Source organism: Chaetodon auriga, chromosome 24 (genome assembly GCF_051107435.1).
Source record: "Chaetodon auriga isolate fChaAug3 chromosome 24, fChaAug3.hap1, whole genome shotgun sequence".
NCBI classification, from domain to species: domain Eukaryota; kingdom Metazoa; phylum Chordata; class Actinopteri; order Chaetodontiformes; family Chaetodontidae; genus Chaetodon; species Chaetodon auriga.
The window spans coordinates 3,752,008-3,764,069 of NC_135097.1; the positions used below are offsets into that span (position 1 = coordinate 3,752,008).

At 40.8% G+C, this 12,062-nt stretch overlaps 1 protein-coding gene across 1 annotated transcript; it reads right to left on the reverse strand.

Moving 5' to 3' along the window:
- On the reverse strand, positions 1 to 4,057 carry leap2 (liver-expressed antimicrobial peptide 2). The gene is made up of 3 exons (XM_076725196.1): positions 3,765 to 4,057; positions 2,862 to 3,040; positions 1 to 1,830 (listed from the first exon to the last, which is right to left on the reverse strand). The coding sequence occupies exons 1-3, from the start codon at positions 3,840 to 3,842 to the stop codon at positions 1,776 to 1,778; spliced, it is 312 nt and encodes a 103-aa protein (XP_076581311.1). The 5' UTR covers positions 3,843 to 4,057; the 3' UTR covers positions 1 to 1,775.
- Between the last annotated feature and the right edge of the window lie 8,005 nt (positions 4,058 to 12,062).

The window sequence follows — 12,062 nt, forward strand, 5'->3', positions numbered from 1 at the left end:
GCAGTCCTACTCAAACATGCTGAGTGTACAAAATATCAGCAACCACCTGCTCTGTGCATGAAGTAAACTATGCAGGCGAGTCCAAGCGAAATCCGCCATCGCTTATCAATTTGAGGAGATGGATGTGCAAAAAAAAAGAGGCTGTGCAGCTTGTTTGCATGAATCTCTGCCTAATATTTGTACGCTGAGCCAACATGTTTGTTCAGTTTGTTACTGGTTACAGATTTAAGATTGAGCAAGTAAAAAGCTGAAAAACAGTCCAGCCAGGGTGATTGATTATTCTAAAACAAACCAGTAAAACATCATGAACAAATATATATTAAAAAAAAAACAAAAGGATGGAAATGGGTACATTTTTGACAAAAGATAAAATAAATAAAATATCAGAGAATCACTGCGTTACACCAAATCTGCATGCATGCATTAGCGACTTTCTGAATAATGTCACCTCTTTGCAGTTCGATGGTCGTGAACGCAGCAGAGGAATCTGTGCTGTAACTAACTGGACATTCGACAAGAAGCTGTGCAGACTTTAAATATAACTTTAAAAAGAATAAAACTGAAAACACCAAGGTGTTGAAATGAGCCCAGCTTCAGTATTTTGTAACCTCTGCTCCTTTTCTTTGCTTTGTTTTCTCCTTCCTGTCCTGATTTCTTGGCTTTTATTCCCTTTTTCCTACTTCGCTTTATTTCCTCTCTTCTGCCTCTGCCAGTCGACTGTTATCCCAGTTTAAATTATGTTTGGGTGCTTTGTTGAAGGGAAAAAGTGTGTTGATTCACGCCAGAAGTCAAAACACACTGTCTGCTGTACATTCCCAAACTGCAAGTGGCGTTCAAAGGTCAGCTACAACATCATTTACTGCTTCAGGCCTGGTTTAAAACAACAGATTTCGTTGCCGTAATGCTTGGGGCGGGGGGGGGGATCATATGTTTCCAAATAGCACATTATCAGAGGAATGATTAGACTCTCGAGGACGCATTCAAGAGATAACTTATCACACACAGACGTGATTACAAAACCGGGATAAATGTAAAGGTCAGGAGTTTTTAGAAGGCTCTCGCTGCTCCATCCGGAATAGTTATTATAATAAAAAATATTTGTCATTCCTTCATGAAGTGACCTGATATTTCAGCCTTGAGGACATTTCTGTGTCTGCTTCGGCCTCTAAAATCGCAGTTATTTTAAAAATGCATAAATAATAGTTGTTTGAGTGTCTGGTTTAAGACGACATGATATCAGTGAAACTTTTCATTGGTTGACGCCAGTGGAACCTTGTTATCAAGCTATGCAGACATCAGACTTTTATCGTTTGTGGAGGTAACAACTGACGCTAACTGAACCTCTGAGATTACAAAAATTGTCTTTTGGTTTCATTTTGAATCTCAGCTTTGAGACATTTCGGTCCTTAGCAATGGAAAACTTATATTTTTAACTGTTTTCACCTTCACCAAAACTAATAAATTCAGGTGATCACATGGAAAACACAGGCTGAATGACTCCCTCTTTACGTCCACCTCCTACCATCTCAATTTAAGTGATATTTCTAATTTCTTTTTCATTTTTTTCCAAGTGGAGCAGTGATTCTCTCTGGCATGCCATTTGTTGGATATAACTACCTGTTTAGATATCATCAGAAACGTATCGGCACATATAAATATAAAACCAATTCTATAAAAGCCTGGATAAGTGCATATCCTCAGTTTCGAGAACCCCTCGTGAGGATTTTGGCTGTACACTCGCTGGCTGTAAACACGCTGGTTGCCTCCTGCGACGTCTAGTAGTTCACGGTCTCTGAGGCGGCCCGGTGGCTGGTGGAGCAGTGTCCCGCCCTGCAGGGGATGACCAGAGAAGAAGAATGTGCATGAAAAGTCAGCGAGACGAAGTCTTTGACATCCCAACAGGTTTTCATTGGTACAATTCATTAACTGCAGTGCAATACAGAGTAAAATGTATCTGCAGGCAAGCAAACAGTTCAACAAAAAACATTTCCAATATTACATTTGTAGATGAATAATACATAACTGGAACTATAATTTTTGTAATTTGTGCCAGATTACACTTTAATTATACATTTTCACAGCAAATTATCTTCGTATTTTTAGGAAATTAGATCCAAAAATGCAGCTGCAGAATACTTTAGCATAATGCAACATTTCATAGATTTGCCAAATGTGTTTAAGTGAATAAAACCCACAATGTGTCACAAATATATTGTGAAGTCTAACTTTCTCGCACACTGCGTCTGGAAAATTAAATTCACAGGAATATATTTTGCCCAGAGTTAAAATTTGGATTTAGCAAATTTCTGATTAACTTACTCGTAGCCTCTTCCAGTGTTTTTGCTAAATATGTTTCTGCATTGCGACATTACAGTCGCTTCTATCAGGCCGATAAGATTATTTTTGTATGTAAAACCAAATGACAGCACATTAAAAGAGTTAAGTTAGCGATCTGCATAACCTACCAAAACGTATGTTCAATAGTTGCTTCTCAACAGAATGTGTTAGCTAGTATGCTAACCTGCAAATCTTGCTAGTGGTGCTAGCTTGATGAATAATTATTAGCAAAGAAGCATCATTTTATGATTTAGCATGATGATATTTTCACAAAGAGGACGTGACTGTCAAAGTGAAATGTTTAGAATGCTTAACAAACTGCAGTTTTTATGGTGAGTACAAGGTTTTTTAGCTAATTAGAGATGACTGCATTTTCACCGACAAAAAACAGATTTAGCTTGTTTTTTAATATTTACTGAAGCTTCTTATAGCAAGGATTTTACTCCAGCTTCAGTTCAAGTCCCTAAAATTGTGGCTGCCGTTACTCCAGTGGGATATTTTGTATGTTTTTTCTGTCCGGGTACCTGCACAGTCCGGTGGAGCATTCATAGTTGTTCTGGCAGTAAGCTCCAAACGGTTTACTGCTCATGATCCTCCACAGCGGGGTCATCCGAGCTATCCTCCTCAGTGTGTGGACCCCGCTGGAATCCGGTCTCTGGTCCGAGCCGGACTGGACCTGTGGGACCAACGGACCCGCACACACCTGGTAAACAGAAGGACTGTTTATTCAAAATGAACCGAACCAGAAAAGGAAAACCAGGCACATAGCTTAAATCATCATTGATTGTTTCTCATAATTCTCGGTCGGCTGTAGTAGTCGAGCGTTAGCTGAATCAAAGGTGGAATAATGATTTTCAGGGCATATTAGGCCATTTATTATAGACTTATTGTGATTTAACAGAGCAAATTTAGATGCATTCAGATGTAAGTCAACAGTCTGACTTCACTGAAAAACATGCAAGTAAGCAGAGAATATCAATATTTGCAATGCACTTAAAAGCTTTTCCAGAGCTTTCTACCACATCATCATCACAAAGTGGACCTTTGAGTTAAAAGCATCTCTCAAACTACTGTTTCAGGAGGAATTTTTACACTCAGATATCAGCACTTTTTTTTATCTGTCAGCAAACTGTAAATGTACTTCAACAGAGCATTTATATTGGTGGTTTGCAATAGCACATTTTTAGTTCTAGTTCTTTTTTTTTCATGTCTCAAACACGATGAGATACCCAAATTAAACTGATCACTATTTTTACAGTGCAAAGCATGTGTTTAGAAAATTTAAAAAAAAAAAAAAAAGAGAGAGAGAGACTGAATCCAGGTTCATGCTAACAAGAGAGGCACAAATCCGTCCTTTGATTTAACAACAGGCAAGTTGATCCGGATTTCGTGGCCACAGCTACTTCAAGTCAGGACAATCCACTCACCTGCTGAGTCAGCACGAGCAGCACAATGCACAGTGCCACTGCTGCTTTCCTTTGGCTGAAGAAGACTCTCTCCGGCATCTTTGCGGTAGTTTGCCAGTAAGGTTGATATCTTCTTAGTGACCTTTGGCCCTTCAGTCTCGAGCAAGCTCTAGACCAGTGAGGTTCCCTGATCTCTGAGGCTTTCCGGTGGACTGAACCAACTCTAGTCTACTTTTCTGGGCGAGTCTGGAGGCTGTGTGGAGTTCAGGTTCAGTCAGGTTTTCATTAGTGGCGGGGTTGCTGGAAGTCTCCTCAAGTCAGCCTGACTGAGCGAACTCAGCCGTGGTACCGGCCCTCCTTTATATAGCCAGGCCATGATCCCAGGAGAGAGAGGGAGGGAGAGAGAGTCACAGTCCACGCTGAGTCGTCCACCCCTTTCTTTATCTCTCTTTTCTGGCCCAAATGTGACATTCAGTTTTCACCAGACATTTCCCTAAACCAGGTCATCCAGCTCTTCGTGGTCTTTCTTTTACATCTGGGCCGGATGTGCCGAGAACGTGAGCCCAGGTGGACCCGGGCGCCGCACACGTGATCGTAACATAAAGGACCGGCAACAGAGAGGCGCGATGGGGTGAAAAGGGTTCAAAAAGACAAAGAGGTCGCTGGATATATGTGTGTGTCTGTGTGTGTGTCAATGCCCACGGTGTGTGTGAATGAACTTACAGGATGATAAGGCCTTATCTATCTGCAGAGTCTGTGTGCTGCAGGGTATCTCTGACTACCGATGCCCTCGAGCTGACGCAATCTTACAGTCCCACTTATACAACGAAATGGAGAATGGGAAGCCACGAGGTGTGGTTTACATAAGCAGGTATACTGTACACACGACCGCAGCACGTGACTTATGTGTGTGCTCCATATATTAGGCTATAGGACTTCCTCAAGACTGAAGGCATGCTGTGAAATGCATAGCTACTGATGTTTCATTTGACTTGTGCAGATATTTGGTTAAAACTCAGAGAAATACGTCGTTTTCAGATCCCGTGCTAACTTCACGATGTCATCAAACTACGATGTCATCAAACAACTGAATCCTGGAGAAACGTACGGTTTCCCGCGGTCACAAATGGGGCTAAATCTGGACACATGAAAGAAAGAAAGCTAACACTGTGTGCTGCTTATTTTAGTTTTTGAAAAAGTGTTGAAATAGCATCTAGTGAGAATCAGTGCAGATGTTAGCAAGCTCGGCTAACTAGCTTTCCGTGTGGAAGACAAACTTAACAACAATGGGTCCTCTTAAAGGAAGAATATCTTAATGGGACAGATATTTTGAATTGCTAATGGATGCTAGCTAATGCTAGTGCTGGTTTTACAAGCTTCTATCAATGTTAGCGCGTTACGGAAGGTGATAGCATGTCTGCTAACGACACCAGCTCTCAGTTGTCAGTCAACAGATATCTGGGAAACCTCCCTTTCTGCATGTTGTTGGACGACAAGATTTTTCACACGAACAGAGTTGCACTTGGTTATGTTTGTGTATGTTTATCAGTTCACGTGGAGATTGATAAAGTAACTCGGCTGCACTGGTGTTTCAGAGCAGACGGCAGGCAAAGAGCAGCGCCTGGGACCAAGTCCAGTCCAAAGACCAGGCCTTGCTTTTGGTCAGCGGCGGGAGCATTCCTTATCAAACTGTAGGTTGCTAATTATATATACTCGACCAGGCTGCACTGGGCTTGCAAAGTTTAGACTTACATAACTGCCAACAGAGACATCCAAAAACCTGCAAACTTTCAGATTTCTGTGTTTGAGTTTGTGCGATGTTGGGTCTCATGCAAAGACAGAATAGTACCTGCTTTGTCAGGCTTATTGTGTTTCAAGGACTTGGAGTGGGTAATAAAAACTGCATGCATGCATGCGGCTGGATCTCGTCAACTGGGTTAGTAAGACAAAGGTCAGCATGCCAACATTTCCACGGGACACATGTCTTCGGATATTCAAAAACAGATGTTAGTTGCCAGCTGGGCAGTGATGTAACTTTGAAAGGCACTGAAAAGGTCAAGAAATGCAGCTTCTTAAACGACATAAATTAAGAGATTTTGAGATCTTTCTGTTCATCAGTTGTGGTGACGGTTAAGACATGCAGTATGTTATACCACAGCAACAATAATCCCAGTTTTTATTCAAATTACTGCATTTAGATTTTCAAGGGCAATTCAGGTCAACCTGGAAGCGACAAAGATACTTTTATCCAAAGGGAGTCGTAGCCAAGACAGAGAGGCTGGATGTTTCAGACAGCCTCACAACAAAAGTGTGTTTAAATCCTGACTAAATGTAGGAGAGAGAGAGATATAGGAGGAAAGAGGAAAGATAAGCAGCTGGATGTCATGGAAAATTCCTGCGTTGATTCCTGTAAGGTTGTTCATCACTGAAAGGCCTCCAGAGGAGCACGAGACTGGCAGGAACCCCTGCATTACATAAACTCCCAACATCTGCATCATATATTATCACCAAGCATGACTCATCAGATCGTGCCTGACAAGCTGAGCAGCTGCAGAGGCTCATGGAGGCTTCAGACAATGAGAGCCAGGACAAGAAATTTAACGAGCTTTTCACTGCTTGTTGTGTTGCTGGCCCGCTGTGCTAATGCATCACAGATGCAAAGCGTTGGACTTCTGCAACTGTTTTAAATATCTGAAGGGGCACATGTGAATGGATTTGCATGCACGTCTAGCATGGAAAAGTGCTAATGTTGACATTTTAAAGAGCATGTACCTCATTTTTAATTGTTTGCACATAAAGTTCTATGATTCATTTAACTTTATACAACAGACGATGCTATTTGGGCAGCTGTGGTTCAAGAGGTAGAGCGGTCGGCCGTCGTTCTTACTGCTTTATTTGCCTTTTTTTTGCAATTAAGTCCTGGTTCATCTTCATGTAAGTTGCAACGATCTAAAGAACAGATGCAGGTTAGATGCATGACAATAGATTTTAGATATAAAACATCTTTTCCTACAACTTTTCTGACTCATTCTTGAAATATATGGATACAATCTCTTCTCTGACAACACATACATTACACTGAATCTGACCTCACAGCGACCGCTAACTTTTATTACCTTTAATCATAACTGTGGAACAGATGACAGTGGACTTTTTTACCACTGCTGCCACTGAACTCCTTTCCAGCTGAGCCACAGGCTTTGTCCTGACTCTGTATACTTTGCATGATGTGGAGGACAACTCCAAGTTTTATAATTGTTGGTACAGTCCACAGGAGTGGGCAGGAACTCAGTCCACTGCTAAAGGGCTCCTCAGCAGAGTCGAGGTTGAAGGTTCAGCCAGTTTCCTTTCCAGCACATTCAGTCCACGGTCAGCTGGTTGGGTCTGACCATCCAGTCTGAACTTTACTTTGATTTTCCTGAAGCAAGAGGTGATCTTTCTCTCGGATCAAGGTTGAATCAAGGAAGGTTGCAGTTGTGACCTCATCTGACCAGTTTTCAGTCCTCATGTGGACCGAGCAGGGTGGATTTTAACAGAAATGGATTACCCAGAAAGCCCTATAAATGTGGCCAAGCCTTGAATCAAAGCCAGTAAATCTCTGATAGTGAATGTGGTGACAGTTCATCTCTGGCAGCACTTAATCTCTTATCTCTCTCTCTCAAAACGTAATCTGAAGTCATCTCAAATTTATCAGGAACATAAAGTTTTACAATATTGTAAACAAACAAAAATTATGTTTTAAGTGTTATAAAACTCATAAAACTTTGCAAAACCAATTGTTAGCTAGCGAGCTAACCACCCAGTGTCACATCAGTTAACATACTAGCTAGCTGTGTTGCAAAAGCTACAATAAGTAAAAGTTTGTTCAAGAGACAGATTTGTGTCTTTGTTGGCGAACCATGTATATTCTGTGGAGCAGGGTTTTCTTACTGTGAATGGTGATACACAGCTAATAAACTGTGATACCTTCTGAAGTTTTGCTCTCTGTTCCCTCAAAAGACAACGCTGGTAAGACGCCATGGCTGTCGGCCAGTTCCATTGAAACGAGCCAAATGCTGCTGTCTAAATGCTGCTGCGATCATGCCATGAGCACAACCTCTGTGGCCTAAACCTAAACTACATGACAGATTGGCACTGTTCCACTCATTTGTGCTGCCTCACCTTTATCTGCAATTTAAGTATGTATGTTGTAGAACCCAAAATAATACTCCAGCACTTTGTTTCTATGATACTTTGGCGTCGCCGTATCCTTTGTGGCGCTGCTTGCTAGTTTCCCCCATTTTATGTTACCAGAGAGAACAATTATAGCGCAGTTTACTGACAGGACCACTGGGGCATTCAAGGTGATGGTGCAGTTTGCAAACAGTCCTGCTGGAGGAAGGCAAACGGTTTCAACTGTCAACAGATCATTACTAATCAAATATTTCATAATTTTCCAAAGGTTTCAAAGACAAAAGTCACAGTCCTAAGCTCACTACGGTTCATTTCTGTCTTTAGGTCGATCTGTGTAAGATGTGGGTTTATTTTGGGTGGTCAGAGTAGACAAAAACACAGCTCAAGCTCTTGTTTTGTAAGACATTCTTGTTTTTATGTATGGCAAGAGATGCTGATGGTAAAAGGTTTCTTTTTCCCAGCTTTTAAATGTCAAATGTTTTTTATTTAATGTGGCCCGAGGATTCATTTATAATGATAACAGGTCATATTGATTGTCCAGGGCAGAAACTGGGCTAACCACCCCACATGACCTCACACAGAAAAAGTGTCCAATACTTCCAGAGTTCAGACAGAAATATCTCAACAGGTGATGATAGTTAACCATGAAATTTGGTTCCAGCATTCATTCCATCGTTGGTCCTGACATACACGAGTTCCAGAGAGCTGAAGTCATGACGCTTAGCTTCTGGTCATCTAGCTTCCGTAACTCAATATGTCTTTCAGCATTTCTTCTTTCTTTCTGTAAAAATTAAGTGTGTTCCTGGGGTTTACTTTCCGTACTCTTAGCATCCACCACAGCACACGCCGTTACTGAAGTTAAACACGGTTACTTCAAGAGCGCATGTCTGAGCTAGCTGCTATGCTGTGTTAGCATGTTGACATGATAATGTCGGCATGCTAGTGCTGTAAAAGGCTAACATGCTAAAAAGCTAACTCGCCAGACATTAGTATAATCTTTGCATTCTAAATGTCACATGCATTAGCATCCAATAAACATGCATGTGGTGCTAATACAACTATTGATTAGTTTCAACTTTTTTTTTAGTTTGTTTTTGCTTCATTTTTAGTTTTTTGATCATGTTTTAACAATTTTAACAGATGCTGCTTGTTCCTCACCAAAGGGGATGGACTGCTTTACTAATTCCAGGTATATCGAACACAGTAAAAACAATGACACACAGCATACAGTAAATGCAAACGTTTGTGTTTGTGTGACTGTCTGTCTGACTCATTTCATTACACACACACTTTCTCTCTCCACACAGCATCCAGGATTAGGACTCAAAAGTTGTTTTCTTTACGTAACAGCCGACCTCCTTGGACCCGTCTGGCTTCAGTCGAATGTGATTAGTACCAGGTCACTTCTTCCTCCGGTGACACATCCTTGTGTGACATTTATGGGAATCTTGCTAAAGTGTGCTTCCCTGCGAGTTATTTCAGAACATTACAACATCTGAGATTAGGATGAGCAGGACAAAACCACAGCACTCCCGAAATCCCTTGAGGAAATTAGACAGGGAGGTCCCGTAAAACTGCCGACTTCCAGTCACTCTATAAACAAATGTTACGGTAACAGATCGGCACTGCAGAGCCTCGGGCGAAATGAGAATAAAAATGAATTAAACATTTCTTTCTCACTCCTGCTCTTTTACTGCAACACCTGTGATGCTTTTTTGACTTCGATGTAGCCTGATTTTAACTCACCGGTGCCAAGTTTCTGTTCTGTATGCTTTTATTTTATCATTTAAAATCTCTAAAACAAGCTGAATTAAATTCCCTAACTGTGTTTTTTAAGGGGATTATTGCCTCTCCAGCTATACTTTTTTGCAGATGTAATTTTTGATTCTGGCACTTTAGAGGAATGAAACTGAACCATATCACTGCCCTAAATCCCTGCAATAAATACCACAACAGTAATTTTAATACCGAGCTCAAAACAAGCCAAAATCCAGAGGTGTGTTGACTGAAAGGCATGTTCTCAAGGCTGAAACTCTGAACTCGACAAAGTTATCACTGTCTGAGTCACACTGGCATTTATTAACAACCTTGCAAAGACTGCTGCCCTGTTTGAGGATATTAGGTGACTGTGATACAGCTGAAATCTGGTCACAGCTCAGTTCAACGCACTCTAAACCTGAGACTGGTGAGAAGCAGTGCACAGCAGGGAATGACTCACTTAATAAGGCTTCTTTCCATAACTGTCATAAAAACTCATCGTGCATATATAAATGTGGGTTAATCGTATCCAGCTTTATTTCCTTATGTTATTATACTACATAAATAGGTTGCAGCTTATCATGGCTTGTTTGTGTGTGTGTGTTTGCGCGTCTCTTGGTAAACGGTGACCAAGTAATGGCTTCTCTGTGACCCACTTCCCGACCTGTCTGATACGGAGTGCGTGTCATGGTGACACTGACGCTGCCCTGCACTGACCGCGCTAATTAACTTTTGAGGAACAATTAAATCAAACTCTGACGCTGATACTGATGGAAAAGCGGCTCTACAAAACGAATTTCTGTGAAGCCTTGCTAGAGGTGCAAGTAATATAAACATCAGTGCAAATCGCATTAAGCTTTTAAGTCTCTATTTCAAAGATCTTTTGAAATAAAGCTTGAGAATAGTCGGCCCCGTTATCCTGTGACCTCTAAGTTAGCGGTGAAATAATCAGAACGATGCATTCATCTTTCTTCAGTTGCTCAAACAAACCAGCCTCCTCGGCTGGACTGAGATCTGCGTCTGCATGTGGAAACGTTTTGCACCAAGTCTTTGTTCTTAGTGAAGAGCGCCATCTGTTGAACTCAATGCAATCATGCACTTTACTAAACCTTGTGTGTTTCATAGGAATCTTAGAAAATGATCGCTTGTTTAAAAGAAAAGTATGTTGATAGTTGAGTTATTTAAGGTCATTCTTTACAATTTATAACTATTATTCATTAAATTCCGCTCATTTGATGAACAGAACTGCTTGAATATTGCAGTGTTTTTCCTCTTTGTATGCCTTTTGGCAGCAACTGATATGCAATTTGCAATTGCAATTGTCTCCAATTTATTTGGTCGCTGTAAGTGGTATTTTTTTAAAATCCTTCATTGCATTATGTTTTTACCTCACTTATACACACAGCAATTCTTCCTGCTAGCAGTTAAGACATCACATAGTGGCATCATGCATGAGTTTTAAAGAACATTAATACAAAATTAACTTTACTAATAAACTTTTGAACATCAAAAAATGACAAGAAATTAGGTTTTTAGGAAACTTGCATTTTATTTCATTATTCAATTTCATTCATGATAAAAATTGCATTCCTCTCCACTTCCAATACATCTGCTTAACATTCAGTACTGGTGCAACTCTTCTTCATCCTTCATTTCTTCATTTTGAGATTTTTTTCTAAGACAGCTCAGTCGCAGGGCTTTTTTTTCCGGGTTCTAGGAGACCCCTCCCATTATAAATACGTACAAAATGCAAACATTCAGACTGTGAACAGCAAAAATGTGTCACAAGGCCTCTACAGTTACATCCAACAATCGACCCCCCGTGCATTAAAAATTGTTTTTAAGAAATGTCTAGTTTCTCTGAGGAGCGCAGCCTCAAACTGCCAACACGATATCCAGGTTTCTTTTTTCTATTTTTACACAGACATTATCAGATTTTTCAACATTTTTTTGTGAAAATCGCACTGATGTGAAAACACGGATCAACTTTTTTTTTCCTTTTTTTAAAAGAACAGTACAGAAAAAAAGAATAAAGAAAGAACAAACAGGCAGAAAAGAAGATACTGATTCGAGGTTTGAGGTTGAATACTGAATATGGACTCTACACAGTGACTATGAATGTGACATCGGACACATTCACCAGTCTGCACAGTGCTTCAAACAGCTCACAGCAGGCAACAGGCCAGAGCTGCCTTTTAAAGTGCTTCAACAGGGATGGTGAAGATCTGAAACCACAACAACTTCTTCCTCCTCCTCCTCCTCCTCTCGAGCTCATTATGGTTCGCCACCGAGCTGTAGATCAAACAGATGAGCCACCACATCTGCCCCCTTTAGTCTCTTTCCTCACTGCGAAGCATAGCTGAGTCAGTCAAGTCTCCTCCAGAGTCT